The sequence below is a fragment of the Brassica napus genome, chromosome C3 (assembly GCF_020379485.1).
Source record: "Brassica napus cultivar Da-Ae chromosome C3, Da-Ae, whole genome shotgun sequence".
Taxonomy (NCBI): domain Eukaryota; kingdom Viridiplantae; phylum Streptophyta; class Magnoliopsida; order Brassicales; family Brassicaceae; genus Brassica; species Brassica napus.
This window is the reverse complement of record NC_063446.1, coordinates 57,812,292-57,824,862: the sequence shown is the minus strand read 5'-3', so window position 1 is coordinate 57,824,862 and position 12,571 is coordinate 57,812,292. Positions and strand designations below refer to the sequence as shown.

Here is a 12,571-nt window from a genome sequence, read left to right as displayed (position 1 = left end):
GCTATATGTGCGAGTTTATTTATGATCTTCGTGTTGCCACTGGTTGTGAGGCGATGATGAGGTAGGCGTTGCTGACCCTAATTTGGGTCTCCGAAATTCACACCATTAGTTTTTTTTAAAAAAAATTAAGAGGTTTGGGTTTGTAATTCGTCTAAGGTATAACTCAAACGGTGTAATTTAATTTTCTTTAGGATTATAGACTTTTCTAGTTAACTTGTATGTGAAAACTTGTAGATAATCTAATCGTTTTAACTACAAAATTAACTCATTTAAAATTAGTCTTTTCAAACCACCTATGCGAACCTTAGTACTCCATGAAAAAAATTCTGAAAAGTGTGTTTAACTTGCATGATGTTTGAGTCCCTTGTTTAGGGATATCAAATGGATTATCTAGGTTCAAATAATCATGTCTAACTAGATTTTTTTTCTAGACATTGATAGTTCAATTCCAAAGAAAACCATGGCTAAATCAAACTTCGACTAAACAATTTAAATGTTTTATAAAAGAGAGTCAAACTTTATGGATGAAGAACATGAAAAATCGATAACGAATTTGATGAAGAATTGTCATATCTTAGTGAATAGTTGATGAATAATGAAAATCATGAATCAATTTAACTAAATTTTAATGAACGCAATTTTAAAGTGAAAAACAAAACAACTCGATTTTAACTTAAGATAAAAAATGACTAAGTATGAATCAGTTATTTTGCTTCACATCAGTTTTAACTTAGATTTTTAAGTTTTTTAGATTGATCATCAATCCAAGCCGCTTTTGTTCTTAGATAAAATGAGATTAGTAACTTTGAACATGTTTCAGATATATGTATATATATATCCTGTTCATTATGTTTTAGACACATTCCACCGAACTCCCATCCATAATTAATTTCTTCAAAATTTACAATTATAATTTATTATCTAACAAAAATGCGCTGGAAATGTAAAAAAGATGTTTTAAAAAAAAAATAATTTTTTTCTAAAATATAAATCATTTTGAAACAATATGTATAGACAATCTTTATACCGCGTCTATTTTTCTTGTGTCAACCTTCAAAAACATCAGCAACAACTCTCTTAATCCAAAGAAGCAGATAATCATATACATTCAACCAAATCTAATTCAAAGCCAAATGTGTCTTCTATATATTACTGTGTAGGGATGAAATTCTTCTGTTTGAACTCAATTCTGAAGTGCCAAAACCCAAGAATTGGTTCACCTTTGAAGTTTTGGTCATTGGTAAACCGGATGGCAAGATAGTTGTTTCAGGATGACGGGTTCGTGTTCGCTACACCGGAAGGCTTCAGAAGAATGGAAAGATTTTTGATGACAAATTCAGTAAAATGCTTAAGTGGATTAAAAAAAACATTATGTGACAGGGTACTTGATGCTTATGTTGTTGGTTGCAATGTGCAGGTAATGCTACAATGTGTATAAGATTCAATTTTAGCATTCATGGTATGAAACTAATTTTGTTTTGTTTACACATCATTTTGTTTTGATCCCAATTCAAATTTTTTCTGAATACCATAGACATGCATGTTGGTGAGAACAGAAAGATCACGGTTCCTCTAATATACGGGTAAAACAATCGCAAATCGACCTGTTGTTTATCCTGTTAATGGGAATGCTAATATTGTCTGATCCATATAACATACAGTTATAACATACTTCTTCCGTTTCGATTTAATTGTCGTTTTGGAAAAAAAATTTCGTTTCAAAATAAGTATCATTTTATAGTTTCAATGCAAAATCATGCGTTTTATTAATCTGTGTGCATAAAACTAGAACGACAATTAAAATGAAACGGGAAGAGTATTAGATAAATGTTACTTTTGAAAAGAATCATAGAATATATACAACTTGAATTAACATAACGAATAAACAATGTACTTTGTCAAAAGACATATTTAATATTTTGACCGAAACTTCTTTACTTAGTAAAACGAAACATATTCCCCGAAAAAGAAAAGCATATGCTCCCTCGATTTCAAGAACAAGGACATGATGATATAAGGAAACCCTGAATAAAAGGGCAAAAATTAAAGAACAGAAAGTCAAAGAATTTGTCTGTATGGAAATGAAAAAAGGATCTAATTAGCAAACTACAAGACCAGTCAAACATAAGAATCTTCTTGATATCACACACAACAAAATATATATAAACAACAAATAAATAAATAAAATAAAAAATCTGAAAACGCGGTTTCTACGATTATTGGAGTCAAAACCAGCAATGGTGTTGGTGAGAAGCTAAATCGAACAACAACAACAAAAAAAAAAAGCTCAAAACTTTCTTCTTCTTCCTCCTCAATCAAACTCACGAACCCTAGACGACTTCGTAAACCATCATCGCCGCCTTATTAGTCATGGAGAATCGTAAAGGAGGAAACTTTAGCGTACCCAGCTCCGAAGCTTTGACCACGACGCTTCGCAATGCGATCCAAGCTTTGGGCCGTGGTTTCGATGTCACATCCGATGTGAGGCTTCTGTACTGCAAAGGAGCTCCTGGGTCGAGACTTGTTCACATCGAAGAAGGACAAAACAGAGATCTTGAATTGTCCGATGGGTTTTTTCTTCCTAATGTCCCAGTTGATATCGAGTGCTCACCAGGCGAAGAAGGCATACAAAGAATCCCTGTTTGCACCTTCCATGAGGTGATTTTGTAGCTTAGGATTCTTAAGTCTTGGTGTTCGAAAATGATACTCTTACATTAAGCCCTTTATGTCTTTAGGATGTTGTCTGATTTGATATTTGTGGAACATAAGCCATCCTAATTAACCTTTGGACTTATCTAAATTTAGATGTTCAAAATGTCATTCTTACATTAAGCCATGTTTTGTCTTTTGTCATGTTGCCTGATCTGATATTTGTGGAACCACTAGCTCACAGTAACCTTTGGACATTTCCAAATTTAGAAGCTTGGGACAATTGGTGGATTTGTATTTTAATTTTCTTTTTTTTTTTTTTGGCAGATGGCAGCAGCTTTTAACGAGATATCAGGTGTCAAAGGGAACATACCACTCGGATGCTTTAACGCTATGTTCAACTACACTGGCTCTTGGCAAGTAGATGCAGCTTCCACAAAGTCTCTCGCAGTCGTTGGATACTTTAATCGGCTTTATGAAGTCAAATTAGCAAAGCTTACATTGTTTTTGCGCAATGAGATCAAACGCGCCGTGCCTTCCTCATGGGATCCTGCTTCCTTAGCTAGGTATATAGTCTCTCTTCTTTAACAACACCCTGTGTCCCTTCAGTTCTCTATCTTATGGTTTCTTTCTCCACTTGCTTACTCCTTTGGCACAGTTTTATCGAAAACTACGGCACTCATATTGTAACCTCTGTGACGATTGGTGGAAGAGACGTGGTCTACATCAGACAGCATATGTCTTCTCCTTTACCAGTATCCGAAATCGATAACTACGTCAATGACATGAGGAAGCACAGGTTTCAAGATGCAGAGAGTCAATCTATCACCGGGCCGTTGAAATACAAAGACAAGGTTAGACTAGGCGAGATTATTCTTGGTAAACAGAGTTTAGTTTCATTATGTAGCTGAAAGAGCTCTCTCCTGTAGGATATTACAGTAATATTTAGGAGAAGAGGAGGAGACGATCTTGAGCAAAGCCACACTAGATGGGCTAAGACGGTACCTGCAGCTCCAGACATTATCAACATGACTTTTACTCCTATTGTCTCTCTCCTCGAAGGTGTGCCTGGTCTAAGGCATTTAACCCGTGCTATCGAGCTTTATCTGGAATGTGAGTTTCTATTTTTTTTTTTTAAAAGAAAACATCTTTATATTTGAATCTACATTTTTAGCATTCTTACAAACATACAAATCTGTTTACCAGATAAGCCTCCTATCGAAGATTTACAGTACTTCTTGGACTTCCAAATAGCTAGAGCATGGGCTCCTGAGCAGAGTAACCTCCAACGTAAAGAACCTGTGTGTGAATCTCTTCAGTTCAGCTTAATGGGTCCCAAACTATTCGTCAGCGCTGATCAGGTAAACACAGAGCAGAAGATTCTTCCGGTTTGGTTTATCGTTAGGTTTAGGCTTAGGCATTCAGATATTCGTTTTAATTCAGTTATTTCTGGTATGAAGTAGTTCGGGTAGGGGAGTTTAGGATCCATTTAAAATCCAAGGAAGGAGGTAGTCTTTGGTTCGGTTTAGTTCCAGTTTGGTTTTGTTATAGATATTTGGTTATGTTATACTCTCTGTGTTCCAAAATAAATGATGTTTGAAGAGTTTTTGTTGTTTCATAAACATGATGTTTTGATATTTTAATATTAATTTTATTTTATTGAAAACAGTGTGATCAATGATTTTAATAATTTTTTGATGATTGGCTAAGTTAGTTTTAGTTTATATATTTAATGCTATTTTTTAGGAAAAAGTGTGTATAAAAATTATATTTCATAAATTTGGATATTCATTCTATTATTGATTCGGTTTTGGTTCCATTTAAATATTTTGAATATAGAAATATAGGAGACGTTTGGGTATTTATGAGATTGGATCCGGTTTTGGTTTTTCGATCTGGTATTGTTTATATAAACTGAACATATTGATTGCCTTTTGGGTATTTTCAGGTAACGGTTGGGCGTAAACCGGTCACGGGTCTCAGGCTAAGCTTAGAAGGAAGCAAACAAAACCGTCTCTCTATCCATCTACAACACTTAGTCTCTCTCCCCAAAATCTTGCAGCCACATTGGGACTCTCACGTGCCTATAGGTGCACCGAAATGGCAAGGGCCAGAAGAGCAAGACAGCCGCTGGTTTGAGCCTATCAAATGGAAGAACTTCTCTCACGTGAGCACCTCGCCGATCGAGCACACGGAGACGCACATCGGCGATCTTTCCGGCGTTCACATTGTCACGGGAGCTCAGCTCGGTGTGTGGAACTTCGGATCGAAGAACGTTTTGCATTTGAAACTACTTTTCTCTAAAGTCCCTGGTTGCACAATAAGACGGTCTGTTTGGGACCACACGCCGGTTGCTTCCACCGGGAGGCTCGAACAGGGAGGTGCGTCTACATCGAGTAGTTCGTCTGAGGAGAAGAGAGAAGACTTGTCGGGGCAGGCAGGGAAGCTGGCTAAGATTGTGGACTCGTCTGAGATGTTGAAAGGGCCACAAGATTTGCCTGGACATTGGCTTGTGACTGGAGCAAAGCTAGGCGTTGAAAAGGGTAAGATTGTGTTGCGTGTGAAGTATTCGTTGCTTAATTATTGAGAGGTTTTAGAAGATGAGATCATGTTTTTCCGACAGCATTCTTTGCACAGCGAATCTTTCTTGTACATGGTTCGGTAAGCAAGCAACCGCTCGGTTGGGTTCGACTTTTAGAGTGCTTTGGTTTTGTATTGGTTGACTATTAAGTTTTGGTCCGGTTTGGGTTCTGTAGACGACTTTTATTATCAAGTCGGAGATGTAAATTTTTGTGTGATTCAGTTTCAACACATGGTGGATGTAAGGACGTTTCATATCACGTTTCTGTGAAATTTGCATGCCATTTATCGTTTAATCATTTAATCATTACAAAAGAAAATCAAAGATGGCTTCGAGCTGGTACGAAGATCAGGTGACTCTTGAAGATCCGGTGATGGTTTCGACATGCTGGAACGACAATCATGCAGAGGTTACCAGTGAAACAAATGAACATTCATGTCTCAGCATTTTCAATTTATGTTGGATCAGGGCCGGATCTGAGATTCACTAGGTCCACCTAATCAACGATGAGTTCCTCCAATATGCACTCCCATGCTTATAACTTATGATGTTAAGTCAGGTTCGTGGGCTTATTGCCCGAGGGCTGAGGCCCTGAGCTCAAGTAACATAACCAAAACGTACGGGAAATTTTGGTGCACCTGGAGATAGATCGAGGTATGTCTCTGTACCAAAATATCCCCATAAACCAGACCAATTCAATGTAAACTGTAACTGCCCGATCCCCCGGCGTCCGACCGGGGTTATCGAAGGGGCGTTATGGACACGTGTCTACTCATTTAGACAACCCTACGTGTCCCGTTACTGGTCCCGAGAGACGAGCGCATAACCTTCTTTGAAATACCGTCACACCCACATCCATATACTTCTACTTACAGTCCTGTGCACAGGGAAAAAAAATGGAAATGGAGGGGTGAGCAACAAGTTACTCAGTGAAGTGGTTCTAGACCAGCCTGCCCGCATGACACTCTATACTACTCTATGCGGGAACTACGGCTGACTAGCCACTACAATCAGTTAATGCATTTTATCATTTCCTAACGTCATCTATGATTTTCCACATTAACTTCCATTCATTTCTAACAACCTAGTGATCAATCAATACAATGATCTCACTCATTGCCACACACGTCAAACCCTAGACTTAACCGACTCATCTTACCAGTCCGACTCGATCCTATGACACCTTTAACTCCCTGTTACCCAACCATGAGCTAAAAACCCTACAATGCACATCCTTTTCATCTTTTCGTCCTTTTCAACAGTGGGTAGCCCCAACTAGGCTTCTACCCCATATTCTTGTGGATTGGCCACATCTCCTATGGGTGCTTCCATATTCTTGTGGATTGGCCACATCTCCTATGGATACCTAGCGTGGACTACTACCCCACATACTTTCCTTAGACCCTCTATATGCTTTCTCACCCATGCTTAACCTTAACATCATTCTCTCATACTTTTTCTTATCCTTTCACTTCCTTATCATTTTCACTTATCCCTTCCCATTCTCATTTACCTTCCTTATTCATTCATACTTGTACTTGGACTCAATTCACTAGACGCCACCCGTTATCGGTGCCACACACAATACACATCGCATTCAAGTTCTCCTTCAATAACTTTTATAATCATTACTCATCTATCGTTCTAGCATTTATTTCTCTCTAGCATCCTAACTTCAATCACAACAACACATGGGACAACACATCCAGACATACAAGAATCAACTACCAATCAATCATCACCACAACCATTCAATTCAGTTCATCGAGTCCCATTTATCAGTATGAGGGTTCTTATGCATCATGATCCATTCATCTATCATCCTAGCAATACCATGTCCTATCAACCTAACTCCCAATCAGGGTCTAATCAAACCTAACTCCAACATAAAGGAGTATACAGAATCATGAAAGAAGGTTGGGTTCGAGACACTCCACCTTAGTCTAGATCTGGATCTGGATCTGGAAACAAGAATTTAAGAAGATGGAGATCTGGTCACCACCACCACTTCACGGCGCCGGCGAGAGGGAGAGAGAGAGAGAGCGTGCGACGGCGAGGAGAGAGAGAGGGTGACGGTGTGATAACCCGCCCTTCGGGATTAAAAAAAAAAAAAAAAAAAAATGAATGTGGAGCCGAGCATTTGGGAGTCTAAGTATCAGGAGGAATGTTGAGTTTTGATCACATAAAACTTGACATGATTCGAAGAAAAGAGAAGACTGGTCGAACATCAACTTGGTGGTCGAACCGCGGGCGGTAAGGATCGATCGACAAATTTCGAAGAACGAGGTGGTCGAAGAATTGTTTGCGAGGGAACTATGAGTCGAATAAGCTGCTCGACCATAGTTAGAAGATGTCTTAGATTGATCAGACGAAAGTTTTGGAAGCATAACATTTTTGGAAGCACGACGTTTCAGAAGCTCGACGTTTTGAAGACCGACGTTTCTTCATTACGAAGTTTTCTCGGAAAATCTTCGTATCAGTAAAACATTATTCTGGAGACATAATAAGTTGGAAGCAGGACGGGAATTAAGCAGGACGGGAAGCAAGCACGACGGGATCGGGCAAAAACCCTAATTTTGGTATTATGGAATTCTTCGAGGAAGCCGGAGGCTCGGGAAATATTTTTACAGGATATCAGAATTCATCTGGAGTCTATTAAAAATATTTAGAGCATCATAACGGGAGCGGAAAAATATTCGGGATTGATCAAGGGTCAGAAATTTGCCGGAAGGGTAAAAAAATCGCGTAAACCGACCGAGAAGCTCGAGGTGGCTCGTTGCATGGGTTCAGAACGTGGTGTCAAGCATATAACAAGCTGAGTGTCTCCAGAAGCTCGAGGTGTCGCCGTGCATGGAAGCTGTACATGCAGCCTGACATGTAGAAGCACGAGGTGGATCGACCAAGCACGAGGTGTCTCCGCGCATGCAACCGAAGCATGCTGATCGACATGTGTGTACTGGTGTGGCTTCTTGCATGCACTCCAGGCATGCATCCTGACATGTGGGAGGAGTGGTGGCGTCCTGCATGTGTCCTGGACATGCAGCCTGACATGTGGAGCACGAGGTGCCGCCGCACATGCGTCCGGAGCCATGCGAAACGACACACGGGCTGCCACCAACCTGAAGGTGATTGGCTGGTGTCTCCTATAAATACCCCACGACCCCAGCTCATTTCTTCACATCCAGACCTGTCCAAACCAAGTTAAAAACGTGAGAGAGAAGTAGAAAAAGAAAGGAAGTGATTCCGAGCTATTTCGAGAATTTTAGAGAGTTTTCGAGGTCAGTTCTCTACTGATTTCGAGTCAGCGCCTAGGGACGGTTCTGTCCAAATGAATTCGTCCAGGGCACTCAGTTCCTTTTATGATCAAGTGGAGATGCTGTCCGGAGTTAGTTCAGTTCTACGGGTTCAGATCAGTCGAAGTTCTGCTCGATACTCCGCCGGGAAGTCCGAAGAACTGTCCAGAAGCTAAAGGAGGTTCTGTCCGAGTCCAGATCAGTCTGTCGAGGCTTGTCAGTTTCTTCATGGTGAAGCCGAGGTTCTGTCCAAGTCAAGATCAGTTCAGTCCAGTCCAGTCAAGTCGTCCCTTGGGTTTTGGCTAAGTCCTCTCCGATCAACCAGCTACTTCTCGCCTAGAACACTGTGAGTTGGTTTTGTGTGAATTCCATTTGGAATTTAGGGTAGATCGAGTAGCATATAGATTGGAATGATCAGTCTATTGAATGGTAGAGTCCTTAGGGTTATTTATTTATGGAACTGGACTCAGTTTAGCAAGGGCTAAGCTGAGATGAATGGAATTAAGACTAAGTTGATAACCTGACTAGGACTAGGGCTAGGATGCATCATGTTTTCTATTCTTGCGTGTTGATATGATTGAGTGCAGGTTCCCGTTATCTTTAAAGATAGTGTCGTAGCAGGAGGCCGAACTATCTGGGTAACAGTTTGATTGAGTAGATTGATTGAGTAGATTTAATTAAATGCTTGCTCGTTTAATTAATCTTGTTGATTGAGGTTAGTCATCTCTTGGTAAGGGAGTGACTAACTGGTTGAGTTGTTTAGTTTTGGGTTGGAGTCTTGTCCCTTAGGTCTTTCCTAGGGATAATTGTGTCGAGTGTGTGTTATGCCGACAGCAGGTGCGAAACCCGCCCATGCTAGGCATGTTTTGGGGTGGACTAGTGTTTCCTCGCCCTTGTATTCAGCGGGTTTAAGGAAACCCCTTATTCGCTGGATCGGGAAGACTCAGATAGACGGGGTCATGGCCTATGGCTGAGTGATTACACGACGGTGTAATGTGGCAGTGACCCGAAGGACTGTGGGCTGTCGCGCGGTGACCCGAAGGACTGTGGGCCGCGGTCGGTTGAAAGTTCCTTCTTTTGGCCTTTGTGGTAGGGAGATAGGATATTGCCGATAGAGAGGAGGAACACGAAGTCACCAGGGCCCAGGTTAGAGTGTTGTGTTAGTGTGTCGTAGAGGGTTATAGAACCCTCGAGTTAATGTAGCACCGATATACGGTGTTACAAGTAAGATCGAGTCATTGGTAGTTACTATCTTGTTATTATTGTGATTGTGTTTGGTTGTTGATTGTTTGCTTGCAGGTTCTGACATTAAGTCTTAAGTCTGGTTTAGGTACCGGATTAGGCTTGTGTGTATTTTGTTAGTGTAGGCCTGACGTTGGCCTGTATGTGTTTGAGGGATTGCTTGTGAAGGGTGGTGGATATTAAAGCTATGCGGTATCATTGGTTGGCCGATCATGTTCTTGTTTGATTGTTGGTCGACCGGCTCATGATACTTGTATAGTCTAAGTGTCTAACACTACATGAGTACTGAACTCAAGCGTATATATGGTTAACTAGGGATTGGTTGTTGACTTGTTTAAATGCAGGTTCCCGTTACTTGAAGTTAGATTATGGCAGGAGGCCAAGTCTAACTTAGTAACGGTTTGCTTAGCCTTAGCTTATATTGCATGCTAGGGCTAGATTGATTGTTATTTTGGGTTGTCTGGGTTAGAGTCTAGGTTGCGGGTAGAGGCCGCCAGCTCACTGAGTAATACTAGATTACTCATCCAACTCCGTTGTCCTTTTTGCAGGTCGCTTTAGGTAAGGATGATTGGATAGCATGGTGCTGGACGTTAGGACCGCCGGTGTAGATTTTCATGCCTTTTGTAAACGGTATTGTGAATTGTGTTATGTTGACTCGATTTGGCATTAGGCCGGGCCCAGTCTTGAATTATTCAATGTATGAATATTTCTTAAATCAATAAAAGTAATTGTTTTATATGCGCTTCATGAGTACTCTGATATTTGACTAGTCCGGTCTAACACAACGTTAGGTCGTGGTACGGGTTGAAAAGCTTTAGGCCTCGATCTAACGGAAAACGCTAACTCTAGGTACGGGTTGCCAAGCCTTGTGCCTTGACGCAGCGGGACGTGTTAGTGGACGAACTGGTCGAGGTCGTGGAGTAAATTTTGTGACTCTGGCCGGATCGTCCCTAACCCGTCACGTAGCGCTTCCGGACCATGGTGTTGGGTTGGACGGTCAGTCATGTTCTTGTTTGATTGTTGGCTGGCCGGTTGGCCTTTCATCTCCAACCCTTGGTGTGGGTCGTCCGTCGGTCATGTTCTTGTTTGATTGTTGGCCGGTGGGTTGACCTATGCCTAGGACGGTTTGGGGGTGTTACAGAGGTGGTATCAGAGCATGGTTTCGTCCATGCTTCCGGAACTCATGATTTAATCGGTTTTAAATATTTATCGAGTCAAAATGAGTCACAAAAGACATTAGGGAAACCGGTCACGTCCAGCAATAAGATTTATTGTTTAAGGAATTATGATTGAAATAGTGGAATCTAGAATTGCTAGGTTGCTGGTTAGCATTGCTAGGTTGTTTGATTAGCATTGCTAGGTTGTTGTTAGTAGACTGTTGGGATTAGTTGTCTACTAACTTGTGTGTGAAGTGTTCTTTTGAATTGCAGCGAGTAAGTGTGTTCGTTGATCGGAACTTTAAGGGATGAAAACCTTAAAGTAGAGGGAGTTCGAGGCCAAACCCAAACCCGAAGCGGAAGAGGAGAGACAGATTCAGAGAACTGGGCTGTGGTATGGACTGGACAGATGGGAGGAAACAAGACTTCGTTGGGAAAGGACTTCATCAGTATCTGGGAAATAAGAGATCGAGGAAATGGTTGGAGTAATCAGAGGCGCAGATTGGCAAGATCGTATCATGGGAAATTAGTTGGGCAGCAAAGTAAAAACTAAGAAGAAGACGCAGTGATCATTCAAGTGAATATTTATGAAGATGATTGTGGTGACATTGGGAAGGACACTCAAGGGACAGTGAAAGGCAGAGTGAAGAGATATAAAGACGATTATGGCGACTTTAGACAGTATACACAAAGAGACATGGGCAAGCAAAGTAAAGAGTTATGAAGACGAGTTGAGATTAAGTGAAGCATGAGAAATCAAGAAGTGAAGAAATGAAAGGATTCAAGACCGAGGAAATGCATGGAGATGTATTAAGATGGAGCGAGTTCAGAATCAGAAAATCTAGAAGAAGACTGAAGAAATCAAGGGGAGATATCTAAGGCCAACCGATAAAGAAGCACATCTAGTGATCAAGACAAAGTTATGTAATGAGGAGTTATGGAAGAGTTGTTATCAAGGTGGAGCACGTTCAAAATCCAAGGTGTTTATGGAGACCCAAAGAAACCGAAAGAAAGGCGAGCCAGCAAAGAACCATATCTTATGACCAAGACCGCAAGACGAAGTTATTCAAAAGCTGAACATCATCACTACACATCAAGGAGGAACATTTCGTGAAGCTAAGCAATTGCGCAACTAAGAATTCGAGGACGAATTCTATTAAGGAGGGGAGAATGTGATAACCCGCCCTTCGGGATTAAAAAAAAAAAAAAAAAAAAAAAATGAATGTGGAGCCGAGCATTTGGGAGTCTAAGTATCAGGAGGAATGTTGAGTTTTGATCACATAAAACTTGACATGATTCGAAGAAAAGAGAAGACTGGTCGAACATCAACTTGGTGGTCGAACCGCGGGCGGTAAGGATCGATCGACAAATTTCGAAGAACGAGGTGGTCGAAGAATTGTTTGCGAGGGAACTATGAGTCGAATAAGCTGCTCGACCATAGTTAGAAGATGTCTTAGATTGATCAGACGAAAGTTTTGGAAGCATAACATTTTTGGAAGCACGACGTTTCAGAAGCTCGACGTTTTGAAGACCGACGTTTCTTCATTACGAAGTTTTCTCGGAAAATCTTCGTATCAGTAAAATATTATTCTGGAGACATAATAAGTTGGAAGCAGGACGGGAATTAAGCAGGACGGGAAGCAAGCACG

General features: G+C 40.8%; 1 protein-coding gene across 1 annotated transcript; it reads left to right on the top strand.

Moving 5' to 3' along the window:
- The first annotated feature begins 2,188 nt into the window (after nucleotides 1–2,188).
- LOC111204241 (MACPF domain-containing protein CAD1-like) lies at nucleotides 2,189–5,525 on the top strand. The gene is made up of 6 exons (XM_022698514.2): nucleotides 2,189–2,658; nucleotides 2,977–3,215; nucleotides 3,308–3,503; nucleotides 3,579–3,762; nucleotides 3,856–4,010; nucleotides 4,598–5,525. Exons 1-6 carry the CDS (start codon nucleotides 2,371–2,373, stop codon nucleotides 5,234–5,236), a joined length of 1,701 nt encoding a protein of 566 aa, XP_022554235.1. The 5' UTR covers nucleotides 2,189–2,370; the 3' UTR covers nucleotides 5,237–5,525.
- Nucleotides 5,526–12,571: the final 7,046 nt, after the last annotated feature.